Below are 24,708 nucleotides of genomic sequence, written 5' to 3' on the forward strand. Positions count from 1 at the left end.
GTGTGCTCACTGTTTTACTGTGATTTTGTGTGTGTGTGTGTGTGTGTGTGTGCGAGAGGTCAACAGGGAGTCAGTCCCCATAATCCTGTAATAAAACCAGCTGCCATGTTTCCCCTCCCCCACATCACACACCCTCTCTCTCTCTCTCTCTCACTCTCTCTCTCTCTCTCTCTTCTGCTTTTCCCCCCTTCATACTGTTTTTAATCTAGCCTTTTCTTTCATTTCTGTCTTTTCATTTTCCTCCACACTGCTGTGATTTCTCTATTCTCTCTATCTCTATGTGGTTCCATTAGAAGTTAGCTGTAGTTATTAGGAAAGGAGGAAATCTAGTGACATTAAAATGCATTTCACATTCATTTCCCACATTTTCCCCCTCTCTGAATCCTTGTTTCGGTGGAATTAAAAGTGTTCGTTATCACACAGAAAGCAAACTAAATAGGCTTTGAATCGCTAATTGCTCTCCACAGGAATGCTGTGTTGTGCTGAGGTTTTGGATCTTTGGTTAATTTGGCTTGAAAGGAATACCCAAGTGTTTTTTTTTTTCCTAACTATTCCTTATGCACTGCATCTGTAGAATACGTGTTATTACTAGTGAGATGTATTTCAACACATTTCCCAGTACTGAAAAAACAATAGAGGCTTGCGACTCACTTATAATGGATGCGGAAGTGCAATTATTGGTTTCTGTGAATAAAGGCTTCATATACATTACTCTATAATGGGAATTCTGGTAACTTATGCTCTTAGGAAAGAGCATAAGTTTCCGTTTAGCACCTTAAATCATTCTTCTGGTTTGTCCCTGGATGAACCCTTGTATATTCTATGTAGAACCTACTATCTAAAAGATCATCTTTCAAGGATGAAAACTGTACTTATACAGTGGTGGACCGTCAGGGCCAGCAAGGCCTTCTCTGCTGGCCTAAACAGCAGTGAGCTGAATCACTGACTTGCATTTTAATATATTTAATATATTTTTCCATGAATGTGTATTAAATTATTCCCAATAGTCTATTCTCTACATTTCATAGCTTTTCTCTTGGTTGCGCTGCTTCCAGTAGTGTATATTTAGGATAAGAGTATTTATCCAATCATATTTCAGCCAGTGGCTAACATCATGTGTTGCCTGGCCCTAAGACCTTAAGAATCAAAAGTGCAGGCACCTGTAGCTTAAAATAAGTGATGATGAAACTGTTCCATTAACCAATCAGATTTCGAGTTGGCATCACTGGGGCCATCTAGCAGGCATACGATAGCATCAGCAATTTCCCGTCCTTTGATTGGATAGTTGGAGTAGTCAGAGGCAGTGAACCGCACATATACATATATTCTATATTCTCTGTGTCTCATTTCGGATGCTGCGTCTTCTGGAGATTGCAGTTTGCTGCATACGTCGTCAAGAATGTCTTTTTTGAGAAAAGTAACTGTAATAAAATTGACTATTCCTTGTGAGGTGTGAAATACTGTAGACTAATTTCTTTTTTACTTCACTATTTAACGGTTGATTAGTATCTATTATTATTATTATTATTATTATTATTATTATTATTATGGGTTCGAGCCACCTAAGGTGCTCCCCATTTGTCTGAAGAAAACCAACAGCTGTAGGCTTCTATACCTTCTCATAGAAATAAACTCTTAGGGTATAGATGGATCCTTTTATGTCTGACCAAAAAAATTAATCTGTCTGTCTGTCTATCTATCTATCTATCTATCTATCTATCTATCTATCTATCTATCTATCTATCTATCTATCTATCTATCTATCTATCTATCTATCTATCTACACTATTCTTCTCTAAAGAATTAATCATAGCTTTTAAATAAAATACTTGTAAAAAAGATTAATGGTGGAGTTCAACAGCTGCCTTTAGACTTTTATTAAAAGCGAGTTTCAGCCAAAGAGGTTCTCTGATCTTTTCTCTGAACTGGGAAATGTGTCAGAATTGTTGACTGAGATAATGTAATTCAGGGGCATTTTCTAATCTGCATAATCATAAAATATGACTTTGATGATGATAAAAGATAAAGGCGTAAGGACGCCTGTGTATTTTTATCTGTGGACGTTTGTCAATATATTATTTAATACAGAAACCATTAAATGGACAAAATGGCTAGTTTTGGGTGACTAAATAGAAAGAGACGAGCTGAAGTGGTATTTAAAACCTCAGGTGTGTATTTTATGGGGGATTACTTATCAGAAGATTGACATTGATTTTGCCGTGTTCTCTTTTGCTCTCCCCCCAACCTCTCGTCTCAGACGGTGTTCACAGCATCAGTGCTCAGTGTGAGCTGAGGGTCCTGATCATCACTGAGGACATGTTAAGCAGCAGCGTTACTGTAAGACTCCAAAATATGTCCCAGGAGCAGTTCCTGTCTCCGCTGCTCGCTGACTTCCTGGAAGGCGTGTCATCTGTGCTGTCAGTCGCCGCTGCGGATGTGTTTGTTTTCAACGTACAGCCAGATGCCGAAGCGGAGCGAGTGTTGAATGTCAGCTTTTCAGCAGCTTTGCCTGGAGGACAGTTCTTCCCTTCAGATGCCCTGGAGGAGCAGCTCTATCTCAACAGACCAAGACTGAATATGCTCACTCAGATGCAGGTAACTGACCCAATTTACAATTCCCTCATACACACAACACACAGAGATATATACACTAAAGTAAAGAATAAAATATGACAAGATAAAATATGTGCTTTTATAGAGCCAGGTTGGTTTATTAAAAAAACTCCAAAATGTTGTATTCATCTTATACCACAGTAATTTGTCAATGGTTACAAGTTTCAAGCTTGTAAGAAAGATCTATCATGCTTTTTAACCATTTCTGTAAATGACTTATAAACTATATAAATGATAACATTAGTCTGTTAATATCACCCTGTGATTTGTATTAAATCTGGCGCTATTGTCAGAGCTGTATTATAGAAAATTAAATCATTTTCTGGCCAAACAGAATCAAGAATTCACCAGCGTTGTGGTATATTACAAATGAATCGATGCTTTGTGAGATTTACTGAAAGATTGCATGAAAGAGTAACTGAGAAACTAGTGAAAAGGCAAAAACTGTCCATAGAATATGCTAATAATGAAGCTAATCATTTCAACAATATCTTGTAGGTGCTAGCTAACATTTTGATTATTCTCGGAGGTGTATGGTTTATCAACAGTTTAACCGGACGTTGCCACACAATCACAATCACAATAAATACCACAGCATTTGCTAGGTCGACTGTTAACACTGCCTTGATTAGCATCAATCCCAGTACAAAGTAACTTAGCTACGTAGCTTACAACCACTGTTAGATCATATTCTTAGCACATCAATGCTTGCATGCTTAGCTAATCTAGTTAGCAATAATACTTTTATTATCTACAGTCACTGAAACACATCTGTACTAGGCTTTAGTATGTCTCTTTTACCTGTGATAATCACAGACTATTAATTATCTAAACACATAAATCAAGAGAAATGAACTCAGGACCAAATCGTACAACACTGAAAGAAATATTTTTATCTTAGGCAAACACACACACATTTTACACTTTCTTCTAACTCCTGTGTTGCTATCTGCAGGTGCTGCCGTTTGATGATAACGTGTGTTTGCGTGAGCCGTGTCAGAACTACATGAAGTGCATAAGCGTCCTGCGCTTCAATAGCTCCGCCCCTTTTATCTCCTCACCCTCCATGCTGTTTCGGCCCATCCACCCTATTGCAGGCCTGCGCTGCCGCTGTCCCCCCGGCTTCACGGGGGATTACTGTGAGATCGAGATTAACATGTGCTACTCGAATCCTTGCCTGAACGGAGGAGTGTGTGCACGCAGGGAAGGAGGATACACCTGCATCTGCAGAGAGAATTATACAGGTGAGTGTGCGTGTGAGGATTTTCACATTTTGGGTTTGTGTGTAAGCTCTAGGGCTTTCGTGTTCGTTAGTTAGTGCAGTCAGAAGGCGTGTAGCAGCTCTAAATGAGATGCAGTACAGCAGGGGCTGAGGCAGAGCTTCTGAGAGATACAGGAGGAAGAGAGTGGATGATAATGAGGGAAGCTTGAGGATAGTTAGAGAAGAAAAAGCTGGCCATGTGAGAAACAGAACACAAGCAGGATCTTTTCTTGGAATGTGTTGATCCTATATTATTACACTATACGTATATTATATCAGTCTCAACAAAAATGTGCAGATGGAATAAATAGCGGCCAGTAAGCAACACATTTGACCACATTTAGTTCATTTTTAAGAATAGCACTATTTATTTACCTGACGATGCTATCTATCTATCTATCTATCTATCTATCTATCTATCTATCTATCTATCTATCTATCTATCTATCTATCTATCTATCTATATATCTATCTATCTATCTATCTATCTGTCTGTCTGTCTGTCTGTCTGTCTATCTATCTATCTATCTATCTATCTACTCCTTAGTCTTTTCTGCATCCGGGCTAGCTCTGAGTGACTGTTGCCTCACTGTTAACTATAATTTTAATTTTTCGGTAATAACATCCGAAACTAACATTTTATGCTAAATGGAGACGACAGATCAGCCTCCCTATTTCTCCCTCTCTCTTTCTCTCTCTCTCTCTCTCTCTCTCTCTCTCTCCCTTTATTGTTATCTAGAGTGACACGTTGTTTATTCCTCTCATACCACAGTCATTTACCAATGATTACAATCTTTCAATTATCAAAGATCCATCACTCTTTTTAACCATTTTTGTAAATGAACTGTTAACAATATAAACGACAACATATTAATCAACACTTTCTGACCAAATAGGATGAGGAATTTACCAGATTAAATGAAACTAACACCAATAACGTCATCTTGTAGCTGCTGGTTAATGTATCTTTCTTGTATTCTTTGAGGTGTGTAGTTTATGATAGGTGTAACATGACATTGCTTTTTTGGACAGCAGAGTACATACTGTTCTCTCTCTCTCTCTCTCTCTCTCTCTCAGTGTGCCACATGTTGCTTTTTGATGATAGATTTAAAATAAGGATCTTATAAAGAAATTAAAATGGAATTGTAAGAATTCTTTAATAAATAAATCAGTCCGGCTTAGGAATCAAATGAATGGAAACTCTAGACCCTAGCAGACTGATTTTAAAAGTTAGCAGTCTTTTTGGGTCTGAGAGAGAAGCTGTGAGGCATGCTGTCTCAATTCTCTCTTCCAGGATTACGAGAAAAACAATCTGCCAACTCTGGCCTCCACACTCTGTGTCTGAGAAGCAGCGATATTTTGTAGATGAACCATATTATTCACCATCCATTCATTGAACAATTCACATTTGAAACTAAGCTTTTTGCTAATTAATTCCATGCAGATTCCTCTCATTGTATCTTAAATACAAATTCTACGTTAAAGATGGACATTTAATGCTCAATGGTGTCGTATGTATACCACAGCAGTGCTGGATTCGTGAATATGATTAGTTAGAAGATACGGAGCGTTGACTGCGGTTGTATATAAGCTGTATTGTTTCTATAGTAATAGCAAATTGACAGGCACTTGCATAAAATACTCTCCATATAAAAAGAGAGGGGAAAAATAGATGCTTGTGAAGGAATAACTGTTTATATGCTATATACCGGAGCTAACATGTGTTTGGAGGTTTCTCGACAATAAGTGTAACAACAAATGGATTAAATAGTATAATTTGTTTTTTTTAATGATCATTGATGCCATTTATGCTGTTTTTATTCACAAAAGGTGATTGCTATGGTATAAGTGGATTAAAACACTTCAGGCCACATCATACCACCATACCACTGACTATTTTTCCTACTCCAGAAAGTGTTTTATTCCTTACATCAGTTATACACAGGAAAATTCAGGAGCTCACAAACTTCATATGCAAAACTCATGCAACTCCTTTAATAAAACCAGTATAATCAATCTAAGGCAAATGTAATATTAATGTGCATTCGGAAAGCAAGGCAGGGCATTCGCAACATTCACAGCTCCAGGGTGTGGAGATTCTGTGCATGTCTCCATGGGTTTCCTCTGGATTCTCCTGTTTCCTCTCACCTCCCAAAGACACATAGATAAATGGATTGGAAAAAAACACCTATGCCCTAAGGTGTGAATGTGTGTGTGTGTGTGCAATGCCCCATGATAGACTGGCGTCCCATCCAGGGTGTATTTCCGCCTCTGGAAAATCTCCAGGATAAATTGGTTACTGAAGAGGAATGAATTGATATTAAAATGTAGTTTATAGGCTAAATTAAATGGGTTATAGGCTAATTTAAAAAAGGCTACATTTTAGCACATTATTCCTAAAACCCTTTGGGAACAACATTAACACACTCAATATGTGAAAATATGAGCACCACACACTGAAAACACCAAATACAGGAAACGAAGATAGAAATTGAGTAATGCACAGATGGAGGGAGGAGAAAGGACAAATTAATGGACAAGTAATAAAATAAAGAGGGTCAGGATAGAAATTAGTGTCTGCAGAAGGAGGAGGGAATGAGAAGAATGAGCAGAATTAGTGACGGGAAGAATGAAGGACCGAGAATGAGAAATGTGAAGAAGAAGTAGAGTGATAAAGTAGAACAACAGTGAAGAAGTGAAGCAGATAGTTGAGATGGAAATGATATGCAGAGGACAGGAGAAAGTGTAGGAGAGACGGCGGGTGCGGAGACAGAGACAAGGGAAGATCAGAGAGAGGAGGACAGAGAGGATGGAGGTAGGGGCAGATGGGGTTCCCCTGGGGGTCATACCATGTGTGAAAGAACAGGGGCGGGGGGAATTACTTTGCCTATCGGGTAAGCAGGGGCTTTGATGAATTAAACATCACGTGAATAAAGGCGAGTGAATAAATAGCAAAACACACACACCACAGGGGAGAAGCAGGGAGAGGAACAAAGTGTACATCTGAGGAAAGAGTGATGTATCGGAAGGATGAACAGAAATAAAGACAGAGAGAGAGAGAGAGAGAAAGATAGAGAGGGGAAGCAGATGTCTGAGGGGATGATGAGAGAAAGTGAAATAAGTTTTAGAACAGTGATACTTGCTTATTGTTGCTTTGAGAGTCAGTGGAGTTTAGTTTTCTGACAAATTGCAGGTATTATGATATCTTTTCTTTTCCTATAAAAAAATAAATTCTGATCTGATTACATTTATTTATTATTAGAATTTATTAACCTGATTAGACAGTATTTTCTCATTTTTGAGGCTAGTTTAAATCTGACCTGTGATTTTGAGTAGCAAATAATCAAAAGTGGGTGGAGGTAGTTCAAGTGCTTAAGGCTCTGGGTTGTTGATGGGAGGATTGGGATTCAAGCCCCAGCACCCCCAAGCTGCCATCATTGGGCCATGGAGAAAGGCCTCCAACCCCCCACCCACTCCATTGGTGCTGCATCATGGCTGACCCCGCACACTAACCCCAACCCACCAAGGATGGGATATGTAATAAAAGAGTTTTACTGTGCAGTAATGAATATGTGACAAATAAAGACATCTTAACCTAACAAAGCATGGCAAACAAATGTAAGGTGTAAGTGTAGACAGTGTGTCTAAGAAGTACAGAACAATTTCTGTTATAAGGATGAGTGTGGGAGATTATGGAATGGGTAATGGATGATAAAAAGGCACTATGGATGGATGATAAATGATGGCACTATCTTGCCAAGAGTGCACCACAGTGAACTTCATTCCCATGCAAAGGATCCTCATTTTCCATTTTTCTTTTTATCCATAGTTGAGCTGGAAATGTTGCTGAAAAGGTAATACCTTAGGTTGTATCTTATACCTCTGAGAAATAATGTATATTCAGGGCTGTGTTAAAAAACATATTGAAATAATACACAACAAAATGGTCCATTTATTGGGGTTTACAGATATGCAGTCAAATATTCTGTCCTTGACTTGGAGCCTTGACTTTTTTGTTAACATGGATGTCAGTATAGCTGCTGTTACTATGGTTACGCAAGAGAGCCTAAGCATTTTTTTTTCATCTGCCTTTATCCAAAAATGTGCTAAGGAATGAACTTTCCTATGTGAAGCAGATGAAAGTGGAGCAGAGAGAGAGAGAGAGAGATTGACCACTTGCAGTGTCTGAAAGTCTTGAAAGCTGCAGACACATTTTCTGGTACTTTTCATAAATCATCTATTTTAATAGGCATTAGATACATGGGAATTTTAAGCAGTTCAGGCTTAGCAACTTGTTGAAGGTGAGAGACGTGTCTATGGCATGATGAGTGCCGCTCTGTGAGATTGTACATCGGTCTTTGGCTGTAGTTCTTTTAAGCACAGGGATGATGATGATGTCATCTATCATATAACCTGTGCATTCCACCAGTTTATGCATAACACCTATTTTTCTTCATTTTTCCCCCCTTTTCTTTCATTTTTTCAAACATGCATTAAATCATTTGTATTTACAAATTTAAGGAACTATGTTACACTAAATTGCCAAAAGTTTTGGGACATCCTTCCTTTACATGCACATGGAGTTGTTCCGCCCTTTTGCAGCTATAACAGTTTCAACTCTTCTGGGAAGGCTTTCCACAACTTTTAAGAGTGTTTGTGGGAATTTTTGATCATTCCTCTAGAAGTGCATTTGTGAGGTCAGAGATTCATCCCAAAGGTGTTCTGTCGGTTGAGGTGCAGGCCAGTCAAGTTCCTCCACACCAAACTCACTCATCCATGTCTTTATGGACCTTGATTTGTGCACTGGTGCACAGTCATGTTGGAACAGGAAGGGGAACTGTTGCCAAAAAGTTGGGAGCATGAAATTGTCCAAAATGTCTTGGTAAGCTGAAGCATTAAGAGTTCCTTTCACTGGAACTAAGGGACCAAGCCCAACCCCTGAAAAACAACACCTAGATTCAATGATTTGGAGGGGTGTCCCAAAACTTTTGGCAATATAGTGTATCCGCATCACCTCCAGCTCTCCAGTACAATTCTGTCTTTAAACTAAGAGCACTGTTAACTGTTACGCTTTGCTCTAAATTATAGATTGAAGTGTTTTTGTGTTCTCAAATACATCAGGAAGTCTGCTTTAGTGCTGAAACAACTATTGATTGAAAAGATTTGTGCTGAGACAAATTTTCATTACTTCTTAACAACATCTTGGTTGAGTGAACACATTTGATGAACGTAGAAAATTGTGTTGTTTTTTTTTGTCACGAACAAATAACCGTCCCCTTAACTTTAAGACTGTTGCATGTGGACGAGCTGATGTCTTAGGCAGAAGAAGTGCTCTTGTGGAAGTTTGTGTGTGTGTGTGTGTGTGTGTGGTGTGTATTTGTGTGTGGTGTATAAAAAGTCTGAATTGAAGGGCCCTGCTCAAAATTCTTAAAATACCGCTTTTTACAGGATGGCTTTTTGAGATGGATGGATTGTTATTTCCTTTAGAGACACAGGCTGGCACAAAAGTGTAGTCACATATTCTGTGCATTTTTCCACATGCCTGCGTGTGTGTATAAGTGCTTTGTGAATAGGGAGGTGTGTGTGTCTCTAAGTGCTTTGTGCAGGGTAGCCATCAGAGTGAAATGTTTTACCGTAATTGCTTTGTGTCGCCGTCAGTGAGGCTTCACGCTTGTTCTTTGTTTGTCTCTTTCTTTCTGTCCTCCTGTCTTTGTCCCTCAGTCTGCCTCAGAACCTTTTTTCTCTGTTACTGTTTATATATATATATATATATATATATATATTGAAAAGCAACAGCTGGAAAACATAGAAATACTGAAAAGGCATTGCTTTCTAGTGTAGAAAGAAGACAAAGCCTATACCCCGTCAGGATTTCTAGGCCTTTCAGCAATCTTTTTAAAACGATGTACTTGAGAAGAGAGCGATGATCAGGTGCCTGAGACTTGTATAGTTTAGCTGCTAATGAATAGACCGATTGTGTTGATCGTGTTATTGCAGTTTATTAGTGTTTAGTGTGGTTAGGCTAGAATTCCTAAAACATGCAGTATTAAACTGATGTGGTGCATGAATTTGCTTTATTTATAGATTAGGATTAAATTATTCATGCCTTTATTTCACTTCTTTTCAGACTAACATACCGTAGCATATTTGAAAAGATTACTGTTGATTTTTATTATTATTTTTAATAGAACATCACAATGGTGTCTCTATATTAAGAAGGAAGACATAGGAAGCATTTTCATGCATTTTTTTCTCTCCTGAGATAATAAGGACTTACTGCTGTAAGGACAGCTACAGTGTGAACATGGTTTTATTCTGTTTGCCGTAGCCGTGGAAACTAAAGTCACTAAGCATCGCCTCTACCACTGCAGTGGAATGGAGTGACAGTCTTTGTTCCTAAAAAAAGTATTAAAAAAAAAAAAAAAACGCAAGAGAAGAATTGCCTTATAGAACACAAAGGCTAATCATAAAAGAAGGGTTTTTGCTGTCATACAATGGCAACAGGTCTGTATCATACATACAAGCAGTACACATGTTTCGAATACAAGGAGTACCAAGTTTCAGATTGCACATGTGAACTTTCAGGTGTTTTTGAGAATTAAAAATTCTTTATCAGAGCAAAGATGACTTTTGTGATCGCTGAGATTCTGAGATATCTTCAGCAAATTCCTGAGCGAATTCCTGTGTATTCATTGAAGGAATAGTGTCCTTATGAAATAGTCTCAAAATACTTCAATTCAACACACATTGTTGTTGTTCTTTCGGCTGCTCCCTGTTCAGGGTCGCCACAGCAGGTCATTTGGTCCGCACGTTTCCATTTGACACAGGTTTTATACAGGATGCACTTCCTGACTCAACCCTCCCATTTAATCCAGGCTTGGGACCGGCACTGAGAGTTAACTCTTCAGTGGCTGGGTTAGAGCCCTACCCAGGAATTGAACCCGGCAATGAGACCGCAAGAGCCTGCCACTGGACCACCAGGAGGTTTCAATTCACCTCATGTAAAAAGAGAAAATGAACAAGTTTGCCAGTCCAGTGTTTTTTTGGTGACAGGAAGCATCCATCCATGGATCCATCCTATACCCGCTTTAATCCTAATTAGGGTCACGGGGGTCTGCTGGAGCCTATCCCAGCGCACATTGGGCGAAAGGTCCTGGGCAGGTTGCCAGTCCATCACAGGGCCACATATAGACAGACAACCACACGCACACACTCACTCCTATGGGCAATTTAGAATGACCAATCTACCTAATGTACATGTTTTTGGACTGTGGGAGGAAACCGGAGTAAACACGGTGAGAACATGCAAACTCCACACAGAAAGGCCCCTGCTTGTTTGAACCCAGGACCTTCTTGCTGTGAGGCAACGGTGCTAACCACTAAGATGCTGTGTGTGACAGGAAGCAGTGAGTCAAATTCATGCAAGTGCAGAAGAGTTTTTCTTACGGCTGCTGTAGCTATACCTTTCACCGATGCTGCTTCTTTGTACCTGACACATAAAAGGAACAACCATTGACTCTTTTATGCTGTGAAAGAATTTTTCTTTTTTTCACTGGCATGACTTGGCTTTACTTCTTCCCTTACAGGAAGCCAATACAACTCAGTACAAAATTTAATACATCTTTAATTTATAAAGAAACATTTCTAATCTGGTGGGAGCGAATGGGTTTGGCTGACTCCGCCCTCATTTACAGTGCATGAGGATGAACTGAATGGTTTGTCGACTATGAAAATGATGTAAATCAGATCTGAATGGGAGACATGATAGACAGCTCTCTGTTCACTACCATCATAACACCAGTAAAGGGAATATATTTTGGAAGAGTTGTGTTTATTTCTCCAGGAGAGTTTCTAAGATTTATTAAATATGTCCCATGGTTTCTTGAAGCTTTTCTGGTGGATCGTGATGGCCTAACACCTTGAGACACGCTGCATGTTTTAGTGCATTTCCTGCTGATCTGACTCACAGCCTGCTGGGTAGCTGTTTAGTTGATTAAGCTGTAGTAGAGAGAAGCACATTAACTAGATCATGGCTGTATGCTGGTACAGTGAGCTTGACTTAGGGCTTTGCTAGCTAGGGGATTGGATTAGAGATGTAATGCTTTGCACAACAGGGCTGTTGGGAAACTGGAGCATGGCCCATAGTGCCTGGTGTTTCATCCAGCTCTGCATCATGTGCAGCGCTGTGAGAAGAAAATGAACACACACATTCACCAGAGCCTCCTGCTTCTGCTTCTGATAGCCTGCCGGATTCGGGTGTATGACTGTACACTGGCTTTCGGTTTGGGTAATTATTTTATTGGATTATTTTTGGGAGGTTCCAGTGGCAATGGTTTCCTGTGGCCACGCAAAACCTACACACACACACACACACACACACACACACACACACAAACAGACGTTTTGCCCAAATTAATGAGTACCTTCCATTGCTGTAGCTAATTAATGCTTTGTTTACATCCAGACCTATTCAACCTTTTCAAATTAAAGCTGAAAATTATGGTCATTTTGTGTTGACCTGGTGATCGTGAGGATATTTGGTCCTCACAAAGGGTTAAACACACACACACAGAGAGAGAGAGAGAAATCAATAAATCCTTTTGCAAATAACATATTTTTTAAAAATATTTTTTTCTCTTTGTGCATTTCCACATTTCTTCGTATAGAGAGCAATAATTGCAGATTAAAAATCTGTGTTTGTGTAGCTGAGCTGTTGATGAGTGATGGAAAGTGATGGAAAATGATTTATTCCTTTGTCCCCCATGGGTCTGTGTTCATGTGTGTGGTTGCTAAAACGTTGTAGGTTTGCCGTGGGCTGAGTTTAAGTGGTGTTACCTTGTCTGTGTGTGGTAGATGTTTGTCTTTGTTTTTCTGTCTGAGTCCTGAAGCTGTGTGTGCATGTGTGTGTGTGTGCATGTGTGTGTGTGTGCATGTGTGTGTGTGTGTTTGTGTGTGTATGTGTGCGTGTGTGTTATGGAGGACCACAGGACCAGTTGGCAGGAGGAGCACAGAGCTACAGGGAGGATTTTGCGTTTGGTGTTGGGGGATCAGAGTGTGTGTGTGTGTGTGTGTGGGGGGGGGGGGGGGGGGGGCTGACGGTTGTGGTCCAGGATCACCGTAGGGCATCAAAACCATTGTGTGTGTGTGTGTGTGTGTTTGTACATGCATGTTATTTGACTTACTTACAGTAGCTGCTTCCTAAGATTTATTAACCACGTTATACCAGTGTAAAGTCAATGCTTAGCCGACTTTTGGCAGAAGATCATAACGCCTCTGGAAGAAATCTGCATGTCTGGAAAAGCTCAATTCCCTTTTTCTACAAGAGCTAACCAAACAGACAGAAAACCAGACTGTAGGCAAATCAACAGGCTGTAGGAAACACGGAAAACTCATGACAAAGGAAAGTGGTATAAAGACAAAGAGGATAGATAGATAGATAGATAGATAGATAGATAGATAGATAGATAGATAGATAGATAGATAGATAGACAGACAGATAGATAGATAGATAGATAGATAGATAGATAGATAGATAGATAGATAGATAGATAGATAGATAGATAGATAGATAGACAGACGACAGACAGACAGACAGACCGACAGATAGATAGATAGGATGGATAGATAGACAGACAGAAAGTGAGCAGGGGGGGCAGAAGGATGAAAAGATTTGCAGACAGAAAGAGAGCAAGAGAGAGGATGGAAGACAGAAGGATGGATGGATGGATGGATGGATAGATAGATAGATAGATAGATAGATAGATAGATAGATAGATAGATAGATAGATAGATAGATAGATAGGCAGAAAGAGAGCAAGAGAGAGAGAGAGAGAGAGAGAGAGAGGGGATGGAAGACAGAAGGATTGATAGATAGGCAGACAGAAAGAGCACAAGAGAGAGAGGGGATGAACGAGAGAAGGATGGATAGATAGGCAGACAGAAAGAGAGCAAGAGAGAGAAGGGAAGAAAGAGAGATAGATAGATAGATAGATAGATAGATAGATAGATAGATAGATAGATAGATAGATAGATAGATAGATAGATAGATAGAAAGAAAGATAGGCAGAGAAAGAATGGCAGACAGAGAGAGAGAGACAGAGAGAGAGAGAGAGAGAGCGGATGGAAGCCAGAAGGATGGATAAGAAAGATAGATACAGAGAGAGAGAGAGAGAGAGGATGGAAGCCAGAAGGATGGATAAGAAAGATAGATACAGAGAGAGAGAGAGAGAGAGAGAGAGGATGGAAGCCAGAAGAATGGATAAGAAAGATAGATACAGAGAGAGGGGGGGGTGGAAGACAGAAGGATGGATAAGAAAGATAGATACAGAAAGAGAGAGAGAGAGAGAGAGAGAGGAGGGGGGAGAGGATGGAAGACAGAAGGATGGCAAGAAGAAGAAAGGCAGACAGAAAGCAGCCAAAATATTTGAAAGACCATTAGACATGTAGACGAACACTCTGTAATGTCCCTTTGTCTCTGTTTAGAAGACAGACATAAAGTCCTTCAACACCTTTTGAAGTATTTTGTTCCTCTTATTGCTCCAGCAATCTTCCAACAATTATGAGTTTTATTTTATAGAAAAACACATCATACTCTTTCATAGTCCATTTATGGTTACATTTAATTTTGTGGAAAATCCAAGAACAAGCACTTGCATTCACAGCAGCTATAAACAGAGGGACAAAATGCAGCTCGTTATCAAGATTTCTGCATCCAGAAGAGTCCGATTTTACATAAAACTTTAAGATACAGCTTTACCGATGAAAATGTTAAATCAATTCAATTATATCTGACATATTTCTGCTTAATAAGATATATATTTTGCAGTGAGATAACAAATGTATACAGAATAAAATCCTGTAAAATATTGAGCAAATCAACAGTGGCTTTTGTGTCTGTGTGTGAGTGGACAGTGTATAGTGGACGCTCCTCACCCAGAGGGCGGGTCCTGCTCATTTCTCTTTCTCCTCCAAGCTCAGAAACACAACTCTTCTGTGTATAATGTGTTAAAGTCGATGGTTAATGGTGTCCTCTCCTGGCAGGTGAACGCTGTGAATTTGACCGGCGCACGGGCCGGTGCGTAGCGGGTGTGTGTCGGAACGGCGGGACGTGCCATGAGCTTTCAGGAGGAGGTTTCCGCTGTGAGTGTCCAGCGGGCGGCTACGAGAAACCCTACTGTGCCATCAGCACTCGCTCCTTCCCTCCCAAATCATTCATCATGTTCAGTGGACTGAGACAGAGGTTCCACCTGTCCATCTCTCTCTCGTGAGTACAGACACATATTCATGAAATTAAACCACACACACACACACACACACATATGCATACCCATGCACATTACAATAACGTTTGTAAATGAAGACTATGATTTTTTTGTCTGGGATCCAAAAAAAAAGAAAGAAAGAGAGAGAGAGATCTGAGACAAAGACAGAGAGATAAAGAGAGACGAAAGCTGCCTTGTAGATAGAGGTGAAGAGATTCAATACCCGCTAGGATCTCTTTCTATCTCTCTTTTTCATTTTTATTTCATTTAAAGCTCCTCCTTCTGCACTTTCCATTTCTTTCATCATCACACTCTCCATCTCTGTTCTTCTGTGAGTGCTATATCTCATCTGTCCTCCATGATTGGTCAGAATTCAGTTGCCATAGTGGCACGGCGATATAACATATGTTTTTTGTTTTTTTATTAATCCCCATGATATCTAAAGCATTGATATTTTATTTAGTAAAAGCCAACAATAACAGGAAAAGAGCAGCACTCTATCTCCCCTTCCCTAGGTAGTCGAGAACATTCGAGCATTCATCTCATGCTTTGTCCTTCTCTATTAACCTTTCTTTCTATATTACCCTCTGTGTCTTATACATACACACACACACACACACACACACATGCACACACACACACAAGTGCAAGTGGATTTTTTGCAGTCAATACACTCCCCTTTCCATGTTCCCCCAGAGGCATATCCACAATACCACATAATCCATTACTTCAACACACACACACACACACATAACATATGAGCACTTTCATTATATATTCTTTGTTTATTATCTGTGTGTGTTTTTCTTTACAGGTTTGCCACTCTTAAGAATAGTGGGCTGTTGTTTTATAACGGCCGCTTTAATGAAAAGCACGACTTCCTGGCCCTAGAGATACTGGATGGTCAAGTAGTGCTGAAGTACTCCACAGGTAGGTGTGAGTGTGTGTGTGTGTGTGTGTGTGTGTGAACCAGCATTTAAAATGAAATTTTCCTCTGTCTGGTGACTGTTAATTTTAAAGATATTAGTGGGCCCACAAGTGCTTGTGGTTCTCATGTGTGTGCAACGAATCATTTCTGTGGGTTCTCTGGTTTTCTCTCACCTCCCAAAACCATGACAGAAGGTGGATTGGTCATTCTAAATTGCCCCAAGTGTTTGAAGTGCGTTTGTGTGCGCATGGTGCTCTGTGATGACCCGGCATCCCATCAAGAGTGTATTCCTGTTATGCTGCTAGTATTCTCTGGTCGTGAAAATCCACCTTGACCCTGGCTAGGATAAAGAAGATGAATTATTATCCTGACCTGTGTGTGATTTTTGGTTCAGGTGAGTCATCCACGCAGGTCAGCCCGTACCTGCCAGGAGGTGTGAGTGATGGGAACTGGCACACGGTCCATGTCCACTACTATAACAAGGTCAGTGTGTGTGTTTGCATAGATCCATATATCTGATCTAGTCATTTTTGCTTCAGTAAGTATAGTCCGTATTTGTGTGTGTGTGTGTGTGTGTGCAGCCCAAGAGGAGTGTGAGCGGTGAGGTCCAGGGTCCTTCGGACGAGAAAGTGGCTGTAGTGAGTGTGGATGACTGTGACACCGCTATCTCACTGAGGTTCGGACTTCAGCTGGGAAATTATAGCTGTGCAGCACAAGGCAAACAGAGCAGCAGTAAGAAGTGAGTACTCACACACACACACACACACACACACATACACACACGCATACACACAAATTCACAGTTGGGTCGAGAATTCTGTGAAAACCTTTCTAGGTCAATATTTAAATGTAAGCAAATTTGTGATATTTAGACTGTTATCTGTTTTGTACAAACAAAAACTAGTGGCCTCATACAATAATTCCTGCATACACACACACACACACACACACACACTTGCATATGTATAAGCTTGTAGCCTCACTGATATTCTCTGCATGGGCGATCTTCTCATCTCTCCTCATCTCTGTCTATTTTCTGTCTATTTGTCTTTTTCATCTTAGGTCTTTGGATCTGACCGGGCCATTGTTTCTGGGCGGAGTCCCGAATGTTCCGGATAATTTCCCTTTCGGAACGAGAGAATTTACTGGCTGTATGAAGGATCTTCACATTGACAACAAACTTGTGGACATGGCAGGATATGTCGCTAACAATGGCACTTTGCCAGGTATGTGAGTGTGTGTGTGTGTGTGTCTTTGTGCACAGCTACCAATAGCTACTAAATCATGCATTGATGTCTGATGTCATAAGTGTCTGATGTCATCAGTGATCCCACTGTTGTACTTATATGATGATGTCATTTTGAATGCCTGGTGCTGATAGGCTGCAGTGCCAAGATGCCTTTCTGTAAGTCAAACCCGTGTCAGAATGGAGGCACGTGCAGAGTGAGCTGGGAGACGTTCTCCTGTGACTGCCCACTAGGGTTCGGAGGCAAAGACTGCAGCCATGGTAAGAAAATCTCACACACACACCACACACACACACACACACACACACACACACTCTTATATGATGTGTACAGGCAGAAACAAAGGCAGATCCTTTGTGTGTGTGTGTGTGTGTGTGTGTGCGTGCGTATAGAGAATATTTAAATCCTTTTAGCAATAAATCTCTCCAGCAATCAAAAGGTGAGATCAATAAAAAACAGGTTGATTAAAATGAATTTAATAATAAAAGCTACATTCTGCTTATCAGGATATTCGCTGGCATCGTGTGCATCTGGTATTAAATATTCACTCTTCTCTCGGCGTGATGCAGCATGGGGCGAGACATTGTGCCGTCTGTTACCAAAACAAACACAGCGTGTTGAATGACAGAAACAATTATCCAGTTCTGATCACGGGTGATAAACGATGAGACCTGATAGCTCTGATTCAAAATGACCATGTAAGAGCGGTGCTGACTGATCACATGACCACACCTCCTCCACAGCGATGCCCCACCCCCACCGCTTCCTTGGTAGCAGTGCGCTTTTGTGGGATCTGAAGAATGATGTCACCATCAGCACACCCTGGTACCTGGGGCTGGCTTTTCGCACACGAGCCAAAGATGGGATATTGCTGCAGGCGCAAGCTGAACAGTACACACACTTAATCTTTCAGGTGTGTATACTCACTCTCTCTTTCACACCGACACACATCCAACACACACACACACACACACACACTGTGTGCGCTGCTAATCTTTGTCTTCTCCTTGCCATCCTGTTTGATTTGAGCTGGAAAATGAATTCTAAAATGTTTGATAATCTATAATCTATTAATCTGGAATACAAACAATATTTATGAAAATAGACTCACGAATCCCTGTTAGATTTTTGCAGACTCTCTTGATGGCAAGTAAGAGTGTAAATAAGAGATAGAGTAAATGTCACAGGAGCCGAAATCACCATTTTGTTACATATTTATAAACATCTGTCATTTTTAACACCATGTTACTCTCTAATAAAATGACCTGAATGGCATCTCTGTGGTATTGTTCATAATCTGTGTGATTATTTCATGTTTTCTATTATTCTTCTACATGAAAAAGAATTAAGATCGATGATTTTGACTTTATTATAGTTTATAGTTAGATCCTATTTTATATAATCGTGATGGCTTTTTATTTAATTAAACATGATTGGAATATTATTGAGCTCCCATAAAGTGATGCCTTAATTAATTAATCAATCAATTAATTAATTAATTCTTTCATTCATTCATTTATTCATTCAGACTTAAAACAATTTATTTTAATTTATTTTCTTTCGTTTGTTTCTGTGCAAGATTCAGATCTTTCAGCCTTTAGAAAATGACCACTAAAAATAGTATTAATTATTCATCATAAACTCTAAATTCTACAAGATTTCAACCTATTAAAGTCTTACCTATAATAGGTATAATATGAAAGAAAATGAAATCTATACCTTTAATAATAGAATTAATAGAATTAATTTTTAACACAGAAATCATCATGAGTATTATTTTAGATTTTTTAAATATATTTTAGATGACATCTTAAGCAAGTGAAGTATTTCTTACTATAGGATTAGAATAAACACTTCACAAGATTATTAATCCTATTTATTTCTAGAAAGGAACAAAATGATCTTCCAATAGAAGAAGGAAAATATAATAAAAAAAATATATATATTTTTTTAATATGATTATATTCGATATACTGTAGTCTTATAATGGGAAATCCTACATATATATTGATCTGTTCAAGACATTATCACTTGCTGAGGTTATAATTTGAAGCATGTACTCTATATGGCACTCCTAGCCATATTCCGGCAGTGGTAGCTTTCTTTAAAGCACACTTATCCTGTTTGTGTTGCGCATTTTGTACACTTCTCCTCTCTGATTTCGCCGCTGTTCCTCCCTGCTGTGAGTTATTCATAGAGATGCTCTATTGATCCATTGATCTTCAGAGTGCTGTGTTGTGCTGAAAATTGTGCTGGTTGTAATTCATAGCTCACAGCGGGTCAGCTGGTGTTCTCGGTGACCAGGGGGTCAGCTCCGCCCGTGCGCTTGCGCCTGGACCAGGTGCAGGTGTGTGATGGACGTTGGCATGACCTGCAGCTGGAGCTTCGAGACATCCGCAGTGGACGAGAGACGCGCTATGTGGCTACTGTCAGACTGGACTTTGGACTGTATCCGGTACTCAGACTTTCAGTAGCTTCAAGTGTTTTGAGTTTAATAACTGCAATGCAGAAGTTGATAAAATTGCATAAAAGACTATTTTAAATAAATTGCTTTTGGAAAATTGTTTTCCAGGTACCTAATGCAAGCAAACCACATTTTTTTTCTATTTCCTCCCACTGATTTTGCAAGTCATGCCTTATTAGATTTAAAAAGATAATGGACTCCATTAAGCTTGAACACACTCTTACTTCTTCCTCTTCCTTCTTCTACGCTCTGTTGCTATTGCTCTCTCTCTCTCTCTCTCTCTCTCTATCTCTCAGGAAACTGTAATGGTGGGCAGTGAGATCCATGGGCTGAAGGTGAAGCACCTGCATGTTGGAGGAGTTTTAGGCTCGGGAGAGGTGAAGAGCGGGATACGTGGCTGCATACAGGTCCGCCATGACATCCACGCTTGTTTCTCTGATGCCTTGTCTCATTTATCTCGAAATGCCTGACTCTTAGCAATCAAAACTCCTTAACTGGGTTATTCATCTGAAACATTCATTACTGGATAATCTTACACACCCAAAGTTGATTGCCATACTTAGTCTGAAGTGGAAAAAGCATTCCATTAGCATTTACTTTTTAATTTATTAACCATTTCCTTGGAAAAAGGTTCTCGTAATGCAAGTTAGAAACACTTATTCAACATCCATTATCCATCTCAGGTTACATGTACTTGTTTATCATCACTCATTAGGGATGTAGTTATGCTTTGTCACCTTTTTAATTGCCTTTGCCATGAAACAATGTGAACACTTATTTATTCATGGGAGACAAAAACTGTTGTCTGTTAAGTAATATGAATCATCCAGCAATGCTCGACTATTAATATTATTGACTAATAAACCTAGGATTAATATTACAGATAAATGTATTTGTGAGAAGCTTTTTGTTTACAAAATAAACATTTTATGCTGCATATGTGACTGTTATATATATTGTAATATATCATTTTGTGTGTGTGTGTTTTGTGTCTTTGCAGGGTGTCCGTTTAGGGGTGCGTCCGGATTCCCCCGCTTTGCCCCGCCCTACCAGAACTGTAAAAGTGGAGACTGGTTGTAACATTGGCAACCCCTGCAGCGCCTCCTCTTGCCCCGCCCACAGCCAGTGCTCTGATGAATGGGAACGCCATACCTGTTTATGCGAGCCAGGTAACATCGCGCATGTGTGAGAAATAGCAAAGGTGTTTCAAACTAGTGTGACCCAGGAATAGCGTTTAATCTAGTGTTTTATTTACACAAAACATTAGGGGGAACTGAGCTGTTGTCACAGTCACGGACAGGAATTTTGCACATGCTGTGCAGACGGTCCCAATTATTAGCGGTGCATCAGCATGACGCCTTCCTCAGGGGAAAAATCTGTAGGTTTGGAACGGAGAAAGTGAAGATTTTTGGCCGAGTGTTGCATTCGTCTGTTTCCCTGTCGTGCAGTTTTTTTGTTGGGGGTTGGGTGAGCTGCCAGCCGGAGCTGATTTGCATAATTATTGCCCTTCAGTAGTGGGAGATTGGATCGAGCCCTACCTTGAGTGCACGTGTTTTTGTTGATAACTGTGGAGCTGGGCAGTGTCTTCTTGTGGCTGCAGTTCTGTCGTTGCTGAGGTTCTGGACATGGTATTACAGCTTCATGACACATACAGTAACCTCCAGAACTGCCTTTTTGAACATAATGTGTGTTTATGGATTTAGATGGGTAAAATATTGAGACTGTGTTTACATGCATTCTGATTGCAGATTCTGAAAAAAGAAAAACATTTTTTTCAATGCACCATTCGATGCAGCTTCGGGTTAAAAAATTCTGTTCTGTGCAGATTACATGCCATTTCCACCAAATGTGTGCAGCAAGAATTAATCAGCATTACCATAATCACATGTAAATGTTATGTACAGATTTGAACACAATGGGACTTGCTTCTGGAGCGTGTGGTTATTTTCCAATAACAGCATGTCTTGAAGGCTTTTATTCCTCTTTTATCACAGCATTCTGTCACTAATGCTGCTATAGAAAATTAATCAACACCTTTTGATTAATCCGATTCAGTTTATGCAGTGATATACAAATACGTAGTTAGTTTAGCACGTTATCCGGATCATTAACATTTTCCATTCACTGTAGTTAGTGGAAAGTCAGAGTAGCTACTGAATAATATGCTGTATGTATTCTGAATATATGAATTATAAGCTGCATTATTCCTCTTTAATAATTAGTTGTAAGCCTTTTCAAGATTGATTTTAGATGAACTTCCTTTTCTCTTTGCATCGTTTTTCATTCTAGAGAGCAATATTCATGATGCAAAAACATACCTGCGGTACACCTATATTTCTAATTATAAAATAATCAGATTGAAGGATTTACATTACAATTATTCTTCAATTTAGCAGATTTCTTTTGTTATTTTGAAGGTATCTGAATAAAACGGGTTGTTATTCTGGTTTACTCTGTTTGTGTGGAGGTTTTTTTCCATTCATATTGAGCTGTCAATCAAATAGCCAACAGATTATTAGTCTTGAGCCTGTGGAGAAAAAACATGGCAGGAAAAGCAGATTCCCGTCCTGTTTAAACAGACGCCTCGGACTCCTAAAAGAGCGTAGGAAATTATAGTGCTCCGAGTCTGTGGTTTTAGAAAGATGTGCAATAAAACCGGCTTACAGTTAAAACCAGGTTACAGTTCTAGCTCTAAGACGTAATTGAGGCTTAATAGACTTCAGGAACCTTTTACCGTTTCAGGGTGAACAGCCTACCAACTCTCTTTCTTACATTGTAAGTGGTTGTAATATAGAGATTACATTACCAAGCATTATTAATGGTCAATCTAATTATATAGGAGTTCCTAGATCATTACATGAGCGGAGGGAAGTTGGTTTAAACAGGAAGTGATAAAAGTGGCTTTGCTGCCAGGAAGGTGTTCTGATTTGAAATGAGCCGCTTGTACTTCAATACACGGAGTGAGTTTCAACATCTTATGCGACTCCCTCAAGTAGTTTTTATTCTGTTTGTTCAAATAATAAAAAAAACCCCTCTGTATGTGACAGATGGAAAGGCAGGAGACAGAGAGAGAGAGAGAGAAAAAAAGGAAGGTGTTAGTACTGTGAGGCACAGGAGGAGGATGTGAAGATCCTTACAGCATTACTCTGAGTCTTTCTACATTCTGCAGTTCAGTGCCTCAATCCAACACTCTATTAGCTGATGAAAAAGTGTGTGCACACAGATTCCCACACCTACACTCACAGCATCCACTTCATTACCTTAGTTACAGTGTAAAGTTGCATCTGCAGTCTAAGTGATGTTAATAGCGTTCAGCTCTGAGTGGCATCAAGCTCTGTAATCAGTAATCAGATAATTCTGTTTCTTCTTACCATGACAGTAATTAATTTTTTCCATTTGTTGCATCATCTTTAAACATGCTTTCAAAAAGACCCCAAAACTTTGTGTTAATATGTTAGAAAGGATGATTTCTGTCTGTTAAAAAAAGGTTAATTGAATGTTACACTGTCATAGACAATATTACATAAAGCACATATTTCAGCCAGTATCATAACTTTCCTGCTTATTTTATTTATGTATTTATCCGCAGTAATGTATTTGTTGGTATTATTTGGAATATAATATATAATAATATATCAAATTATTACTACTTATAACTTTCTTAATCTACACACGATCGTCATGAAAATCTGTCCCAACATAATTAGACTGAATCCCAAATGTCTTCCTCTGCACTATGTATGCTTACTACATAGGGTATATAATAACTGCATTGCAGACTCCACTCGCTCAACTATATACCTCAGCGGTCATTAAATATTCAGCTTCGGGGGAAAAAAAAGCACGACTGATCCTGATTGCTAGAAGTTTCTACGTGTAATAGGTTTTTTTTAATCATTTTTATTTGAACACGTCACAACATCACGTTGAACAAATTCGATATCAAACGTTCTAATATGGATTGCCTTCAAATACACAACATGTCCAAAAGATTGTGGAAACCTGACCAGCCTGCCGTTCCAGATTTAGTCCCCTGTTTCTGTCGTAACAGCCTCCACTCTGCTGGGAATGCTTTTCACTGGATTTTGTAGCGTGGCTGTCGGATTCTTAAAGCTATACAGCAGACAAATATCTTCGGTACAAATCTGTGCTTCCTGCATTGTGGATATAGTTCCATATATTAGTGTAATAGGGAAGTGGTAGCTTAGTGGTTAAGGTGTCTTATGATTACTGATCAGAAGGTTGTGAATGTTATGAAGCCCAGATCCACAAAGCTGCCACTGTTGGGCCCTTGAGCAAGGCCCTTAACCTACCAAATGCTACCAAATGCCAGAAATATAATGTAATGGTCAGGTGTCCACATACCTCTGGCTATAGTGTGTGTGTAATCTGTAACTAATAAATGAAAGTGTATTTACGTAGATGTACCAGGCGTCTGAATATAAATAATATAATATAAATATAAATAATATAAATCCCTCATTCATTATATTTCAATAGAGAATCCAGGAAGTGTTGACTCATGCCAAATCCAGATCCATATTTAAGCCAAATTTATAACACATAACAGTAAAAAATATACACTGCATTTAAAAGGCATGCCTCTGGGAGATATTTACTAAGTTACTGAATCCTTAGCACTATAGTAGTATAGTTAGAAGTGTCTTCATAATGTACAAAATATCATGACACTAAAAATCCCATGTGTACTGATTATTCCTGACCAATACTCAATTTATTCAGTAATTGCTTATCCCATGTGGATAGGTCATAATGTCCAGTCATCCTCCAGAAAAGATTATTATCCCAAATGATATTTAAAACATTTTGGACTGTTTTTAGTTCTAGCAACTTCGGTTAAAAACAGAGTTATGCTTATTTTCCAGCCAGCACATTCAGATTATACAAATCTCCAAGGTTACTGGATTATTCTT

General features: G+C 39.3%; 1 protein-coding gene across 3 annotated transcripts in view; it reads left to right on the forward strand.

Annotated features, from left to right (window-relative positions):
- celsr3 (cadherin, EGF LAG seven-pass G-type receptor 3) overlaps nucleotides 1-24,708 on the forward strand; it is a 62,390-nt gene that overhangs the window by 11,434 nt on the left and 26,248 nt on the right. For all 3 annotated transcript variants that reach the window (XM_058389521.1, XM_058389523.1, XM_058389522.1), the window contains exons 2-13: nucleotides 2,258-2,595; nucleotides 3,569-3,857; nucleotides 14,915-15,137; nucleotides 15,950-16,065; nucleotides 16,458-16,546; nucleotides 16,645-16,802; nucleotides 17,126-17,289; nucleotides 17,445-17,570; nucleotides 18,054-18,223; nucleotides 19,580-19,765; nucleotides 20,071-20,181; nucleotides 20,775-20,943. In XM_058389521.1, the coding sequence (XP_058245504.1) occupies nucleotides 2,258-2,595; nucleotides 3,569-3,857; nucleotides 14,915-15,137; nucleotides 15,950-16,065; nucleotides 16,458-16,546; nucleotides 16,645-16,802; nucleotides 17,126-17,289; nucleotides 17,445-17,570; nucleotides 18,054-18,223; nucleotides 19,580-19,765; nucleotides 20,071-20,181; nucleotides 20,775-20,943 (2,139 nt within the window). The remainder of the gene's footprint in view (nucleotides 1-2,257; nucleotides 2,596-3,568; nucleotides 3,858-14,914; nucleotides 15,138-15,949; nucleotides 16,066-16,457; nucleotides 16,547-16,644; nucleotides 16,803-17,125; nucleotides 17,290-17,444; nucleotides 17,571-18,053; nucleotides 18,224-19,579; nucleotides 19,766-20,070; nucleotides 20,182-20,774; nucleotides 20,944-24,708) is intronic.

The sequence above is a fragment of the Hemibagrus wyckioides genome, linkage group LG05 (assembly GCF_019097595.1).
Source record: "Hemibagrus wyckioides isolate EC202008001 linkage group LG05, SWU_Hwy_1.0, whole genome shotgun sequence".
Classification (NCBI taxonomy): domain Eukaryota; kingdom Metazoa; phylum Chordata; class Actinopteri; order Siluriformes; family Bagridae; genus Hemibagrus; species Hemibagrus wyckioides.